The sequence below is a fragment of the Rutilus rutilus genome (genome assembly GCF_951802725.1).
Source record: "Rutilus rutilus genome assembly, chromosome: 10".
Lineage (NCBI taxonomy): Eukaryota > Metazoa > Chordata > Actinopteri > Cypriniformes > Leuciscidae > Rutilus > Rutilus rutilus.
The window spans coordinates 23,456,258-23,468,265 of record NC_140215.1 but is presented as its reverse complement, the minus strand read 5'-3'; the positions used below and the strand labels follow the sequence as shown (position 1 = coordinate 23,468,265).

At 38.1% G+C, this 12,008-nt stretch overlaps 1 protein-coding gene across 1 annotated transcript in view; it reads left to right on the top strand.

Annotated features, from left to right (window-relative positions):
• Nucleotides 1–12,008, top strand: part of myo10l3 (myosin X, like 3) — a 77,445-nt gene that overhangs the window by 28,670 nt on the left and 36,767 nt on the right. Inside the window, exons 3-15 of the mRNA XM_084421500.1 lie at nucleotides 1,396–1,554; nucleotides 2,717–2,904; nucleotides 4,023–4,157; nucleotides 4,242–4,380; nucleotides 4,481–4,565; nucleotides 4,661–4,767; nucleotides 5,256–5,385; nucleotides 5,928–6,046; nucleotides 7,742–7,888; nucleotides 7,983–8,083; nucleotides 9,857–9,923; nucleotides 11,146–11,238; nucleotides 11,555–11,623. Of these exons, the coding sequence (XP_084277626.1) occupies nucleotides 1,396–1,554; nucleotides 2,717–2,904; nucleotides 4,023–4,157; nucleotides 4,242–4,380; nucleotides 4,481–4,565; nucleotides 4,661–4,767; nucleotides 5,256–5,385; nucleotides 5,928–6,046; nucleotides 7,742–7,888; nucleotides 7,983–8,083; nucleotides 9,857–9,923; nucleotides 11,146–11,238; nucleotides 11,555–11,623 (1,539 nt within the window). The remainder of the gene's footprint in view (nucleotides 1–1,395; nucleotides 1,555–2,716; nucleotides 2,905–4,022; nucleotides 4,158–4,241; nucleotides 4,381–4,480; nucleotides 4,566–4,660; nucleotides 4,768–5,255; nucleotides 5,386–5,927; nucleotides 6,047–7,741; nucleotides 7,889–7,982; nucleotides 8,084–9,856; nucleotides 9,924–11,145; nucleotides 11,239–11,554; nucleotides 11,624–12,008) is intronic.

Sequence of the window (12,008 nt, the reverse complement as noted above, 5' to 3'; positions counted from 1 at the left end):
AAACAAAAGGATGCTGAGGAATAAGGATTCTTTGTTGTTCAAATTTATGATTTGTTAGTCTTTTTGAGTGGAACTTCCCCAAAGTTCCTCTCATAATTTAAAATGCAGTATCTCGTTAGGAAAAAGGTGGATAAGAGAAGATAAGTAACATTGTCTCTATGTCTGTAGTTTAACCCAACACTGTAAACAATACAACATATACAACGTTTTTCCATTGCTTTTACTCAAAATCAACTTTTTTTTATGTTTCAGCTAGATTCAACTAATTTTTGAAGTCACTTTAATGTAATTTAAGTTGAAATGACTTAAAAATCCTAGTTGATCCAACTGAAAAATTTAAGGCAGCAACTTTTTTTAGCTTTTTTTTTTTTTACAGTGAATGTTTACTGATCTGCTCAGAAATGATCTCTCTTCTAATATAATATTAACAATTATTCGGACATTTACTTGAAGATTTGTGTAGGATGTGTGTGCAACTTTAGTGGTGAGTTGCTTGTGCATCAGTTAATAATGAATGACAGTGCATTACAATAGATATTAGGGCTGTCAAAAGATAAATTTTTTCGCGATTAATCGCATCCAAAATAAAAGTTTGTGTTTACATAATATATGTGTGTGTACTGTGTATAATTATTTTGTATATATCAATACACACACATGCATGTATATATTTAAGAAATATTTGCATACATATACTGTATATATTTATATATAATTTATATTATATATAAATATAATTTTTTTAGATATAAATTACACATTTTTCTTAAATATATACAAGCATGTGTGTGTATTGATATATACAAAATAATTATACACAGTACACACACATATATTATGTAAACACAAACTTTTATTTTGGATGCGATTAATCGCGATTAATCTTTTGACAGCCCTAATAGATACACATGATAATGTCTGTATGATTCAGCAAACACATCTCAACGAATCCTCAATGTCAATTAAGTAGATTAAAGAGAACCGGTTCAAATGCAGTGTGCAATGAAGACGTCAGCCTTGTGATTCAGCATAATGCAGTGTGTCCAAGGATTTCTGAGGACAAGTCGTGGAGGAAGTGCTGCTCAGGACAATGAAAGTGAGAGGATCACTGTGAAGATGTCATGGGTGGGTATGGTTTCAGGAATGTGAAACAACTTGGCAGAAAGATTGAGCAGGCCTGGACAAATGAGTAAAACAAGCTTCCGGCCCACATGTATACTCTTGTAAATGAGCCCTGTCTTGTGCACTGTTGCTTCATAGCAGCATAAATCACAAATCTCTGGTGTACTGGTTAATCTGAGAGCACTAAAACTAATGTCCCAGTTGCTCCTCTGGTGACAGCCCTTTATAGTTTGTGTTGATAATGACATGGTTGTGTGTTTTTGTGTGTTGAAGGTGATAACTCTGGATCAGGGTGAGGTGAACAGGCTAAAGGTTTTCCCCATGCATCCCACCAGCATCAGTGGAGTGGAGGACATGTCCACTCTGGCCGAGTTACATGAGGCCGCCATCATGCACAACCTCTTTCTTCGCTACCAGAAGGACCTTATTTATGTAAGTGTTATTTTTGCAAAAAACACACACACACACACACACACACACACACACACACACACACACACACACACACACACACACACACACACACACACACACACACACACACACACACACACACACACACACACACACACACACACACACACACACACACACACACACACACACACACACACACACACACACACACACACACACACACACACACACACACACACACACGTACTAACACAAACCATCACATCACAGAAAACGTTCTGCATTTTTACATTTTCCAAAAACATCACTTAGTATGGTTTATAAGCTGTTTTCCTCATGGCACACGCATGCACGCACGCACACACACACACACTAATTATCTTCTTTAAATTCAAATAGGAATTTGATTGCAGTGCTTTCATGTAAACAAGGGAACAATCTGTACTTTGAGAAGTCTTTTGCCTCAAAAGAACTTTGTTCTGTGAAGCTTTACTGGGGTTTAATCTGAGCTTAACGCTGTGCAAAAATGTCCATGTATCAACAATAAGCATGAAATAAATGCAGCAAAAATTGATCCCAAGAACTATGACGACTGGTTTTACACAGTTCTTATGTGGATACATTGTCTTCTAATTTCGATTACCTATGATGACAGTTTTATAAGTCTGAAACTACTTTTTTTCATTAACATACTATGTTATCATTTTACTTTTATTTAACTGTCAAACTGAATTTTAACATATACCACAATATACAATGTTAAACTGACCAGAAAACATAACAGGTATATTGTAGATTATTAGATAAACCAACAATAATTAAAAAATAAACACATGATTGGAAATCTGTAGTGCAAAGATTTAATCTAAAGAGTGTCAATCTATGAGAAAACATACTATTACGATGTTTTGTAGATCGTAGATATTATTACATTCATCAACACTTGGAAACTTTTAGAACCATAAATGATACAGTACAAAATACTGTCATGGATTATATTTCCCAGGTGAATGGTGTTAGAGTCAAGGTTAGTTAAATTGTCTATTGGGCTGGAAAAGTTAAAATGCCCCTGGAGTTTTAACAAAATCTCCATTTCGATACATACTTTGTTCAACATCAAAAATGTAAACAGTGTACGTTCAAACCTGTATGTTCTTATTGTTGCTCATTCTTGCAGACTAACATTGGCTCCATCCTAGCGGCCGTGAACCCTTATAAGCAGATATCAGGGCTGTATGACGCCGAGGCAGTGGATGTGTACAGCAGACATCACCTGGGTGAACTACCTCCACACATCTTTGCTGTGGCCAACGAGTGTTACCGCTGCCTGTGGAAGAGACACGACAGTCAGTGTGTGCTCATCAGGTAACACATGCTGCTGCTCTTAAAGGCATAACATCACACTGAGTATTATTCTAGTTTAAAGGAATGAAATACTATTAATCAGATCCTCTTGATGTAAAGCTCACCAGACAGCTTTTGGTGATTTGTAGTTTTCAAATGCACACGTAATCACTTGTGGGAATTTCTAGCGTGAATTTTTGTGAGAAGAGGGTTTTTCCCCCCCGCTGTTGGTTGGGATTGCCTCTTGACCAAATATCCTGAAGTTTGTGTACCTCATCAGCGTAATGTTGTGTAGTATTCGCGCTGCTATAACAACACGACTACAGATGACAAGGAACCTTGTTGTGTAGTGTGAGCACCACAGCATTTCAGGTCCTGAAGTGTGAACTTTACCCTGAGTGGCAGCTTGGAGTGATTGGGTGTTTGTGCAAAGTCTTTATATGGTATTTGGCCATCTTAATAAAACATTTCAAACTGTAGGGAGTTAACAGCATTGTTGAGAGTATGCACAGTTCTAAGGGCACCACAAACTACAAACAGAACAAGTGTTAAACAATAAATCACTTCACTGGACATGGAGAGGGAATTTTACCCACTAGTCATAGTGCCCTTACTCTGTACAAAAGTTCAAAAGATTTTTGTTTTTTAAAGAAATTAATACTTTTATTGAGCGAGGACGCATTACATTAATGAAAAATGACAGTAAATACATTTATATTGTTTCAGAAGATTTCTGTTCAAAATAAATGCCGAACTTCATCAAAGAAAATATTAATAAATGAACTGCTTTCAACATTTATAATAATAAGAAATGTTTCTTGAGCTGCAAATCAGCATATTAGAATGATTTCTGAAGGATCATGGGACACTGAAGACTGAAGTAATGATGCTGAAAATTCAGCTTTGACATCACAAGAATAAATTACATTTTTAAAGATAGAAAAGTTTTATTTTTTATTACCGTTTAGATTTGGTGAGTATAAGAGACTAATTTCAAAAACATTTAAAAATCTTACCAACCCTAAACTTTTTAACGGTTGTGATGTTTTTACATGTTACAATATGCAAACCTATAAAACTACAGACAAAGGTGTGCTTGTGTGTTTACTGTGTGCTTCTTCATGTGTGTGTGTTCTCAGTGGAGAGAGTGGTGCTGGGAAGACAGAAAGCACCAAACTGCTGCTGAAGTTCCTGTCTGTCATGAGTCAGAACTCCACAGGCTCTCCGCTGTCAGAGAGGACCACCAGGGTGGAGCAGGCCATTGTACAGAGCAGGTCATACACACGCACGCACGCACACACACACACACAGTTGTATCTCTTTCCATTTTAACACCTGTTCCTTCTCTTCCACTCCAGTCCAATAATGGAGGCGTTTGGGAATGCAAAAACCGTTTACAACAACAACTCCAGTCGCTTTGGCAAGTTCATTCAGCTTCACTTCTCTCAGAGTGGAAATATTCAGGGCGGCTGTATTATTGATTATTTACTTGAAAAGGTATTTACTTCTTTTTCTTTTTAGCCATTTATAGACCTGCAGATGAGCAGCTGTAGGCCTATTAAATGCTTTTTGCTTTAAAAATGTCATAACATTCCAGAATCGAGTTGTGCGGCAGAATCCGGGAGAGAGGAACTATCACATTTTCTATGCATTGTTGTCAGGTGCTAAGCATGAGCACAGAGGTGAGATTTTAACTTTTTATACACTTCAACTTTAAATAAGCTGAATCTTTCTCTCTGGCCATTGTTTTTATATTACTCCGTGTTCTCATCCTCAGAAATGTACATGCTGGCTGATTCTCCCGAGGCGTATCATTACCTCAACCAGTCTGGCTGTGTGAAAGACAGAAGCTTGAATGACAAACACCTCTATGATAGTGTGATGGTCAGTCAGTATTTTGCATGGTCTGTGTTTGACAGTGTTCTCGACTCTTAGACAGTTGCTTGTCTCATGAACATACAGAGGTTAATGCCATGCAATTGGGCTTTAATAAATGTTCCACTAGATGGCACCACATCATCTCTTTTCTGTAAACTGTTCAGCACGAAGTAGTTATATGGTTAGAAAATGAAAATTCTGTCATCATTTACTCACCCTCATGTTGTTCAAAACCCGTGAGACTATGTTCATCTTCGGAACCACAAATGAAATGTAGTTAAAGAAATCTGAGAAATTTGACAGTCCAACAAAGTTCATAAACAGATTGTAAAACTAATCCATATGAATTGAGCGGTTTAGCCCTAATTTTCTGAAGAGACTTGATCGCTTTATATAATGAGCAGATTTAGGCTTTTATTATGTTTTTATTCTGTAATCTGTATTATAAGGGGAAAAAGACATGTTCATGGTTTTATTTTATTTAATGACTGTAGGAAGCTTTGAAAGTGATGGTATTCACAGAGGAAGAGATCCGGGATGTCTTCAAGCTGCTGTCTGGGGTCTTACAGATCGGCAACATTGAGTTCATGACTGCAGGGGGTGCTCAGATCACCACTAAAGGAGGTTCGATACGGATCAGCGTTTGTCTTCAGCGTCACATGATCCTTCAGAAATCATTCTAATATGCTGATTTGGCGCATTATGATTTCTTATTCTTATTAATGTTGAAAACAGTTATACTGCTTTCTTTCTAAGGATTATTTGATGAATAGAATCTATTTGTAACATAATAAATGTTTTTACTTTTACTTTTGATACATTTATGCATCCTTTTTGAGTAAAAGTATTCATTTCTTTAAAACAAAAACAAAAATCCTACCGACCCCAAACTTTTGAATTGTTGTAGGTTTGGTTAAAACTTGAATCTTTACGGGTCACAAATTGATCTAATTAGGTTTTTTGGAACATTTCATAATTATTTTCAAAAATACGCTGAAGACATGCATGAAATTGAAGATTCAATTTGCTCTATGAATATTGACAAAATAATAAATATTATCTCAGGATAAGATATTAATGGATGTTTAATACTGACCTAATAATAATGAATAATCACCCTTTCCACAGTTGTGAAGGCTTATACAGTGTGTTTATTTGAATGACAGTGGTCAGTGTCGTCAGTGATCTGCTGGGACTTGACTCCTTTCAGCTGTCTGAGGTTCTGACACAGCGGTCCATGATCCTTAGAGGAGAAGAAATCTGCTCGCCCCTCACTGTGGAACAGGTAAGGAACCAGGACATGCGTCCATTTTTATGATGTTGTATAGTATACTGGCATGTTTAGGAATAAGATATATGTCTTTGTTTATGTACATTTTGGAATAAGTTTGGGAAATGGTTTCAAAAAGTTTTATATTTCTGCTATACAGATTTTTTTGTGTTTATTTTACCCTTCATGTTGTATCATGTCGTGACATGTCTGTGCTGTGCCCTCAGTGTGTTCAGAGACAAGTTCCTTTCCCTGCATCCCCACTCACCCCAGATTTACTGACAGACTGTCATTTAAAAAACATGCTCACACCCATACGCCTGTGTAAAAAGTGTCTTTGCGTGACTTGGTACCATTTCCTGTTTTTTTGTCCCCTCGGATTCCTGCTATAATAACTCAGTGATAAAGATCTCATGAGAAAACACACAATAGAGGCAGAGTGTGGAGACGGCGGTTAGCAGCCGCCTAATGGGGGCAGCCTACCACACAAATATGCACGGTAAACACAAGAGACAGTCAGTTTAGCGCTAGAGCAGACCTTTTAAAACTTACTCTTGAGAATTCTTCTGTCCCGCAATGCAAGTTCATGGTCAAGTGAATGAAAATCAAAGGCTTGTTTTTGGAAACTGGTTGGAAAAAGGGAGCTAGACCAATGAAAATGGAGCTAGGGGATGAAAGTGTGTGCATGCGAAGAATAAAGAGACCCCAACCCACATTATCTCATAAATCTCATCCAGCATGTACTAAGGGCCCTGGCCTTTGTGACTGACACACAAGCAATCTTTTCATGAACAAAAACAATGGCCACTAACTCCAGCCTGTGTTAGCGGTCATAAAGCAGGGCCACGTCTTAATGGAGGCCCTTATTCCTCCTCCTCTTTTTCTCATAATGCACTAACACAGTGGCCAGGACCTCAACAGCTGCCATTGGCCGTATCCTGCACAAACAGCCATTCTTTCAGGTCTTTCTGATGGAGCCAACACACAGTTCAGAATCAGGCAGAAGTGTCTCTGACCGATGAATTATAGTGTTGCTGAAACAATAGACGGGAGTTTGGTGTTCTTAGGAATAGCAGAGGCTAATTTGTGGTTATTAACTTTCTCTCCTTCTGTAATCTGGTAATAGCAGCTCAGGGTTATTGCTGGGTTTATGAGTTGAAATTGAACTGAAATTCCAGAAGCAGATATTTCTCAAGAGCTTCCTCACTTTTCATCACTTTTATAAAATGAACTGGTCGGTCAGTTTTAGTGGATGTACTGTATAAATCAGTGCTCACAGTGTGTATCTGTATCCTAGCACCGGTGTAGTTCATCACATTAAGATCAACATGTTCCACTACTGTTTGACAACTTCCTTTTGAGTATAATTTGAAAAAATTAGGGTGGTTTAAATATGGCTTAAGTGTCCACATACTTATTGGGGCCACTGTATTTGATCCAATCTCAGCTATAAATCAGGAAAGACAAGCATTGTTTTCAAACGTTTAAAGACACGCACAATTATTGAGAGTAACAACCCTGCAAATTCAATCCAACAAAACCTTACAGTTTCTTTTTATGATGTTGAAATGCAAATAGACATTTTAGTGTTTTGTAATAATCTCCAGAGACATTGCTTGTTGATTTTATGGTTTTAAATTGCACTGTTGGAGGCTAACTAAAGGAAAAATGTCTCTGGATTAATATTTGTCTCTGCCCTGCTTTCCAAAGGCAATTGATTCCAGGGACTCTGTGGCCATGGCGTTGTATTCCCAGTGTTTTTCTTGGATCATCACCAGAATCAACCAGAAAATCAAAGGAAAGGACAACTTCAAGTCCATTGGCATTTTGGATATCTTTGGCTTTGAGAACTTCGAGGTGAGAGTTCGTTTAGTTGAGGTGAAATGTTCCAGACAGACAACCTGCCGATGGCATGTTGTCATGTTTTTATGACTTTTTCCCCCCCCTCCAGGTGAACCGGTTTGAGCAGTTCAACATTAACTATGCCAATGAGAAGCTCCAGGAGTACTTCAACAAGCACATCTTCTCCCTGGAGCAGCTTGAATATAACAGGTGGGTCCTGCCAGTGACCCTGATTCTTAGATTTTTACATCATTTTGCTCTAGAAACCAGCTTAGATAGTTCTACACTGTCTTCCATCCTCCATTTAACTAGATAGATGAAAAAATTAGGCCATAAAGCCATACCACACCATACCATACCAGACGTGTACTGAAATCACACACGTTTGATGAAAAACATACTATATAGAACATGCTTTTCCAATCGTTGCAAAGTATGCATGTGTGTCGTATAAATGCAAACTGGACATACTACATAAATATGCATTGACACGTCACTTGCATCGCTTTCCCCCCTTCCATAAATCCTCTCCCATGGCCTCATGGGATTGTAAAGTATCCATTGGATGAACACTTCAGAATCTCAGCATAAGTATTAGGTCATCTGGATACTTTTCGTCTACTGTTTTTCAAACACTATTCATTCGGACTGGTTTTTGCCTACTGGGGAAGTGTGCATAGTCATATTCAGCACATGAGGTCTTGCATTACTGTGATGATAACAGACTTTTCTACTCAAGGGGGTGATACTTAAGTTAGTAACTAACATACTCAGATTGATCAAGATTGTTTTCAAATTGCTCATGCATAGTGACTTGAAAGAGAAAACTGACTGTAGAAAACAGCAGTGCTTACTGGAGCACCCTTTGTGGCCACTCTAAGAATGCAATGCGTGATTGTTTCGCATTATGAATTGCACTCTGACACATTTCAACATATTTTTCAGGCCTTGAGAATCTTAGAGAATCATACATGCTTATTGCTAGTTAACTGAATATTGCCACATGCGGTAATCAAATGTCTGTGCAGATAAACTGGATGTTCTATTATTCAGCTAGCTATAGAAATATACCTTTAACTAGCTTGTCATTTCAAACTGTTGCTCTACCATGACAGTACTTCACCTGAAATGACTGTAGATATATGTATGACTAATGTTAATGTCTGCTATAGTGAGAAATGAGAGTCCATTATTGGGCTGTTTTGTGCTAATGTACGCAAGAAAACCGACTCTAGAAAAGACCACTTTAGGCTAATGTTTACGCTAAGACATTTCACTGCACCTCTGAGCTAGAGGTGTTTGCCTCACATACTTGTGAACAGTGTGTTTCAGGTATTAGTTTTAGCAAACAACAACACATACTCAGACATGTAAAAGAAGCTCTATCATCCTCTTGACTTCTGAAGTGTGTTCAGAATGTAAAAATAAATAAGTGTATACAACTGGACTGCACACCTGTAATGCATTGACAAAGCATTCACGTGCGTAGATTACATCTTCACCAGGACATGAAACTGCTGTGGAAAACCTAAGAGTCCGACACAGACTGCTCTGTAGACACGTAGCTTCAAGCTATCAGGTGTCACAGAGAGCTCAGGTCACAACAGGGTGAAATCGTATAGAAGGAAGGAGGCGCGACGTGTCCCAGAGGTGTATGTGACATGATGTACATGACATGGACTGTCCTGCACTTTTAGGGCAGAGTGATGGAGAGATAGCAGATTAACTAAGGGAAAGGGTTTCTCTGCTTCTTCTTACTGTAGGCACTATGGAGGCACTCTGCCAGATGTGTGAATGGGTCTCCTCTTTCCCACACAGTTGTGTTCTTGTGTTGAAATGTGATGGCTGAGGGGGGGGGTCAGAAGAGCCCGGTCACAGCTCATTTCATCACATGAACACTGAGGATAATACCACCTTTGTGTACTTGTGTTGTTGTGATGTGTGTATCTGTTGCTCAAGAGGTTCTCTTTTGTCTCCACACAGGGAGGGGATACACTGGGAGGCCATCGATTGGATGGACAATGCTGAGTGTTTGGATCTGATCGAAAAGGTGGCCTTTTAACCTTTACTCAGCTCTTACTGGGACTCCACAGTGCTCATTATAAACTGTTTAATTGTCGATAAGTAGTCATTTTCTGAAAGATTGGCTGATTAGATGGTACCAAAAGTAAATGGGGGCTCATACAAGGGATGTACCTGTCTCTTCTCTGCATCATTTCCTACCCTCTTCATCATTAACATTGCCCTCCTAAATGCAGGGTCAATAAGATATTTATTTTTATTAATGCTTTTATTCAGCAAGGACACGTTAAATTGGTCAATAGTGACAGTAAAGTCATTTATAAGGTTACAAACGATTTCTATTTCAAATAAATGCTGTTCTTTTGAACTTTCTATTCATCAAAGAATCCTTTTTCCATAAAAATGTGACACTGAAGACTGGAGTAATGATACTGAAAATTCAGCTCTGACATCACAGGAATAAATAACATTTTGAAATATATTAAAATATAAACTGTTATTTTAAATTTCATAATAGTACTGTTTTGACTGTAGTTTTGATCAAATAAATGCAGCCTTGGTGAGCATAAGAGACTCACCAAACTTTAAACAGTAGTGTACGTCTCTAAGAGGTCTGGAACATTTCACAATGTAATTGTTTTGTACATTATCTGCTAAACACACTAAAGGGAATATGCATACATAACTGCTTTTCTAACATTCAACAGGGAATGTTTTAGAGATTGCAAATTATTGCATGTTTTTTTACAGTAAAAATGACATGTTCCAGTTCAAATTGAAAAATGTCTCTGTGCCAAATATACTATCAGACCATCCATATCAAGTGGCTAAAAAGAAATAATGGTTACACTTTATTTGAATGTGTCCTTGTTACAGTGTAATTATACATTTACGTACTGAGTCATATCAATTAACAACATGTACTTACTATAGGGTAAGAAATAGGGTTTGGTTTAGGGTTAGTTGCTTGTAATTATGCAGAATTTACTGTTATTACTAGAGTAAGTACATGTAACATATAACAAGGACACTGTCAATTAAAGTGTTACTGAAATAATTAGCATCTTCAGTCTTAGTCCTCTTCCTGCATTGTCATGGAAAAATATCAACTTCTTAAAATAACCTTTGGGCAATATCTCACATAAATGCAAATGCATGACAACGAACGAGACCCCTGTGGTTAATAATAATACATTTTGTGTGTGGAGAGCCAGAGAGCGTGTGCTTAGATCAGTGTGCTCTTTTCTCAGAAACTGGGCATGTTGGCTCTTATCAATGAAGAAAGCAGATTCCCTAAAGGCACGGACTACACCCTGCTGGAGAAACTACACAGCCGGCATGCCGTAAGTCCTCCTTTTCAAAACACTCACAGACATATGCGCTTTCTTCTCCTCGTCTCATTTCAGATCACAGAGAGTTAATGCTTCTTTAAACTCACTGATAAAGACCAGCGCTGAGCCGATAGTCACACCCCCACAGCCTCTCACACGCACATGCACAATACAGTAACGTGAGCAGGCTTTCCTCAGGCCCCGGGAACAATGAGTGTGTCCTCGGAGAACCCACATACAGTCTGCCTCGACTGAAGTGTCTTTGAGTGTGCACGCTGCAAAATATAATCAATGTGAAATAACGTGTTATGTGTTTCTGCCTCTGCAGACAAACCCTTACTACGTGAAACCAAGAGTGGCAGATCACCAGTTTGGCATTAAACATTATGCAGGAGAGGTAATTACATCAACACACAGTGTTATTTTAGTATTACTTATATACTATTATTTGTGAGGTTGGAAAGATTTTATAAGGTCTGCCAAAAGTTGAAATGCTTTAAATTGACATCAGACTTCATTTGTTGCTGCATGTTGCTACGTTTTGAAACCAACAGCAGGTGGAATGACCATTTCTGTTGATACCTATAATCTAAAATATTGACCGATATACCGGTCTATCACTATATATATCACAGGTGTGACTGCCAAGAGGAAGTGAGCTCTGGACTTCCCCAGTCCTCTCACTCTCTCTCATCATCTGTCAGTGTCAGTTTCGGTCTATAAGAGAGTCTGTTCAGGAGAGTAAGAGAAAGCAGTCAGTTCAGTATGCTGAAAAAAGTACA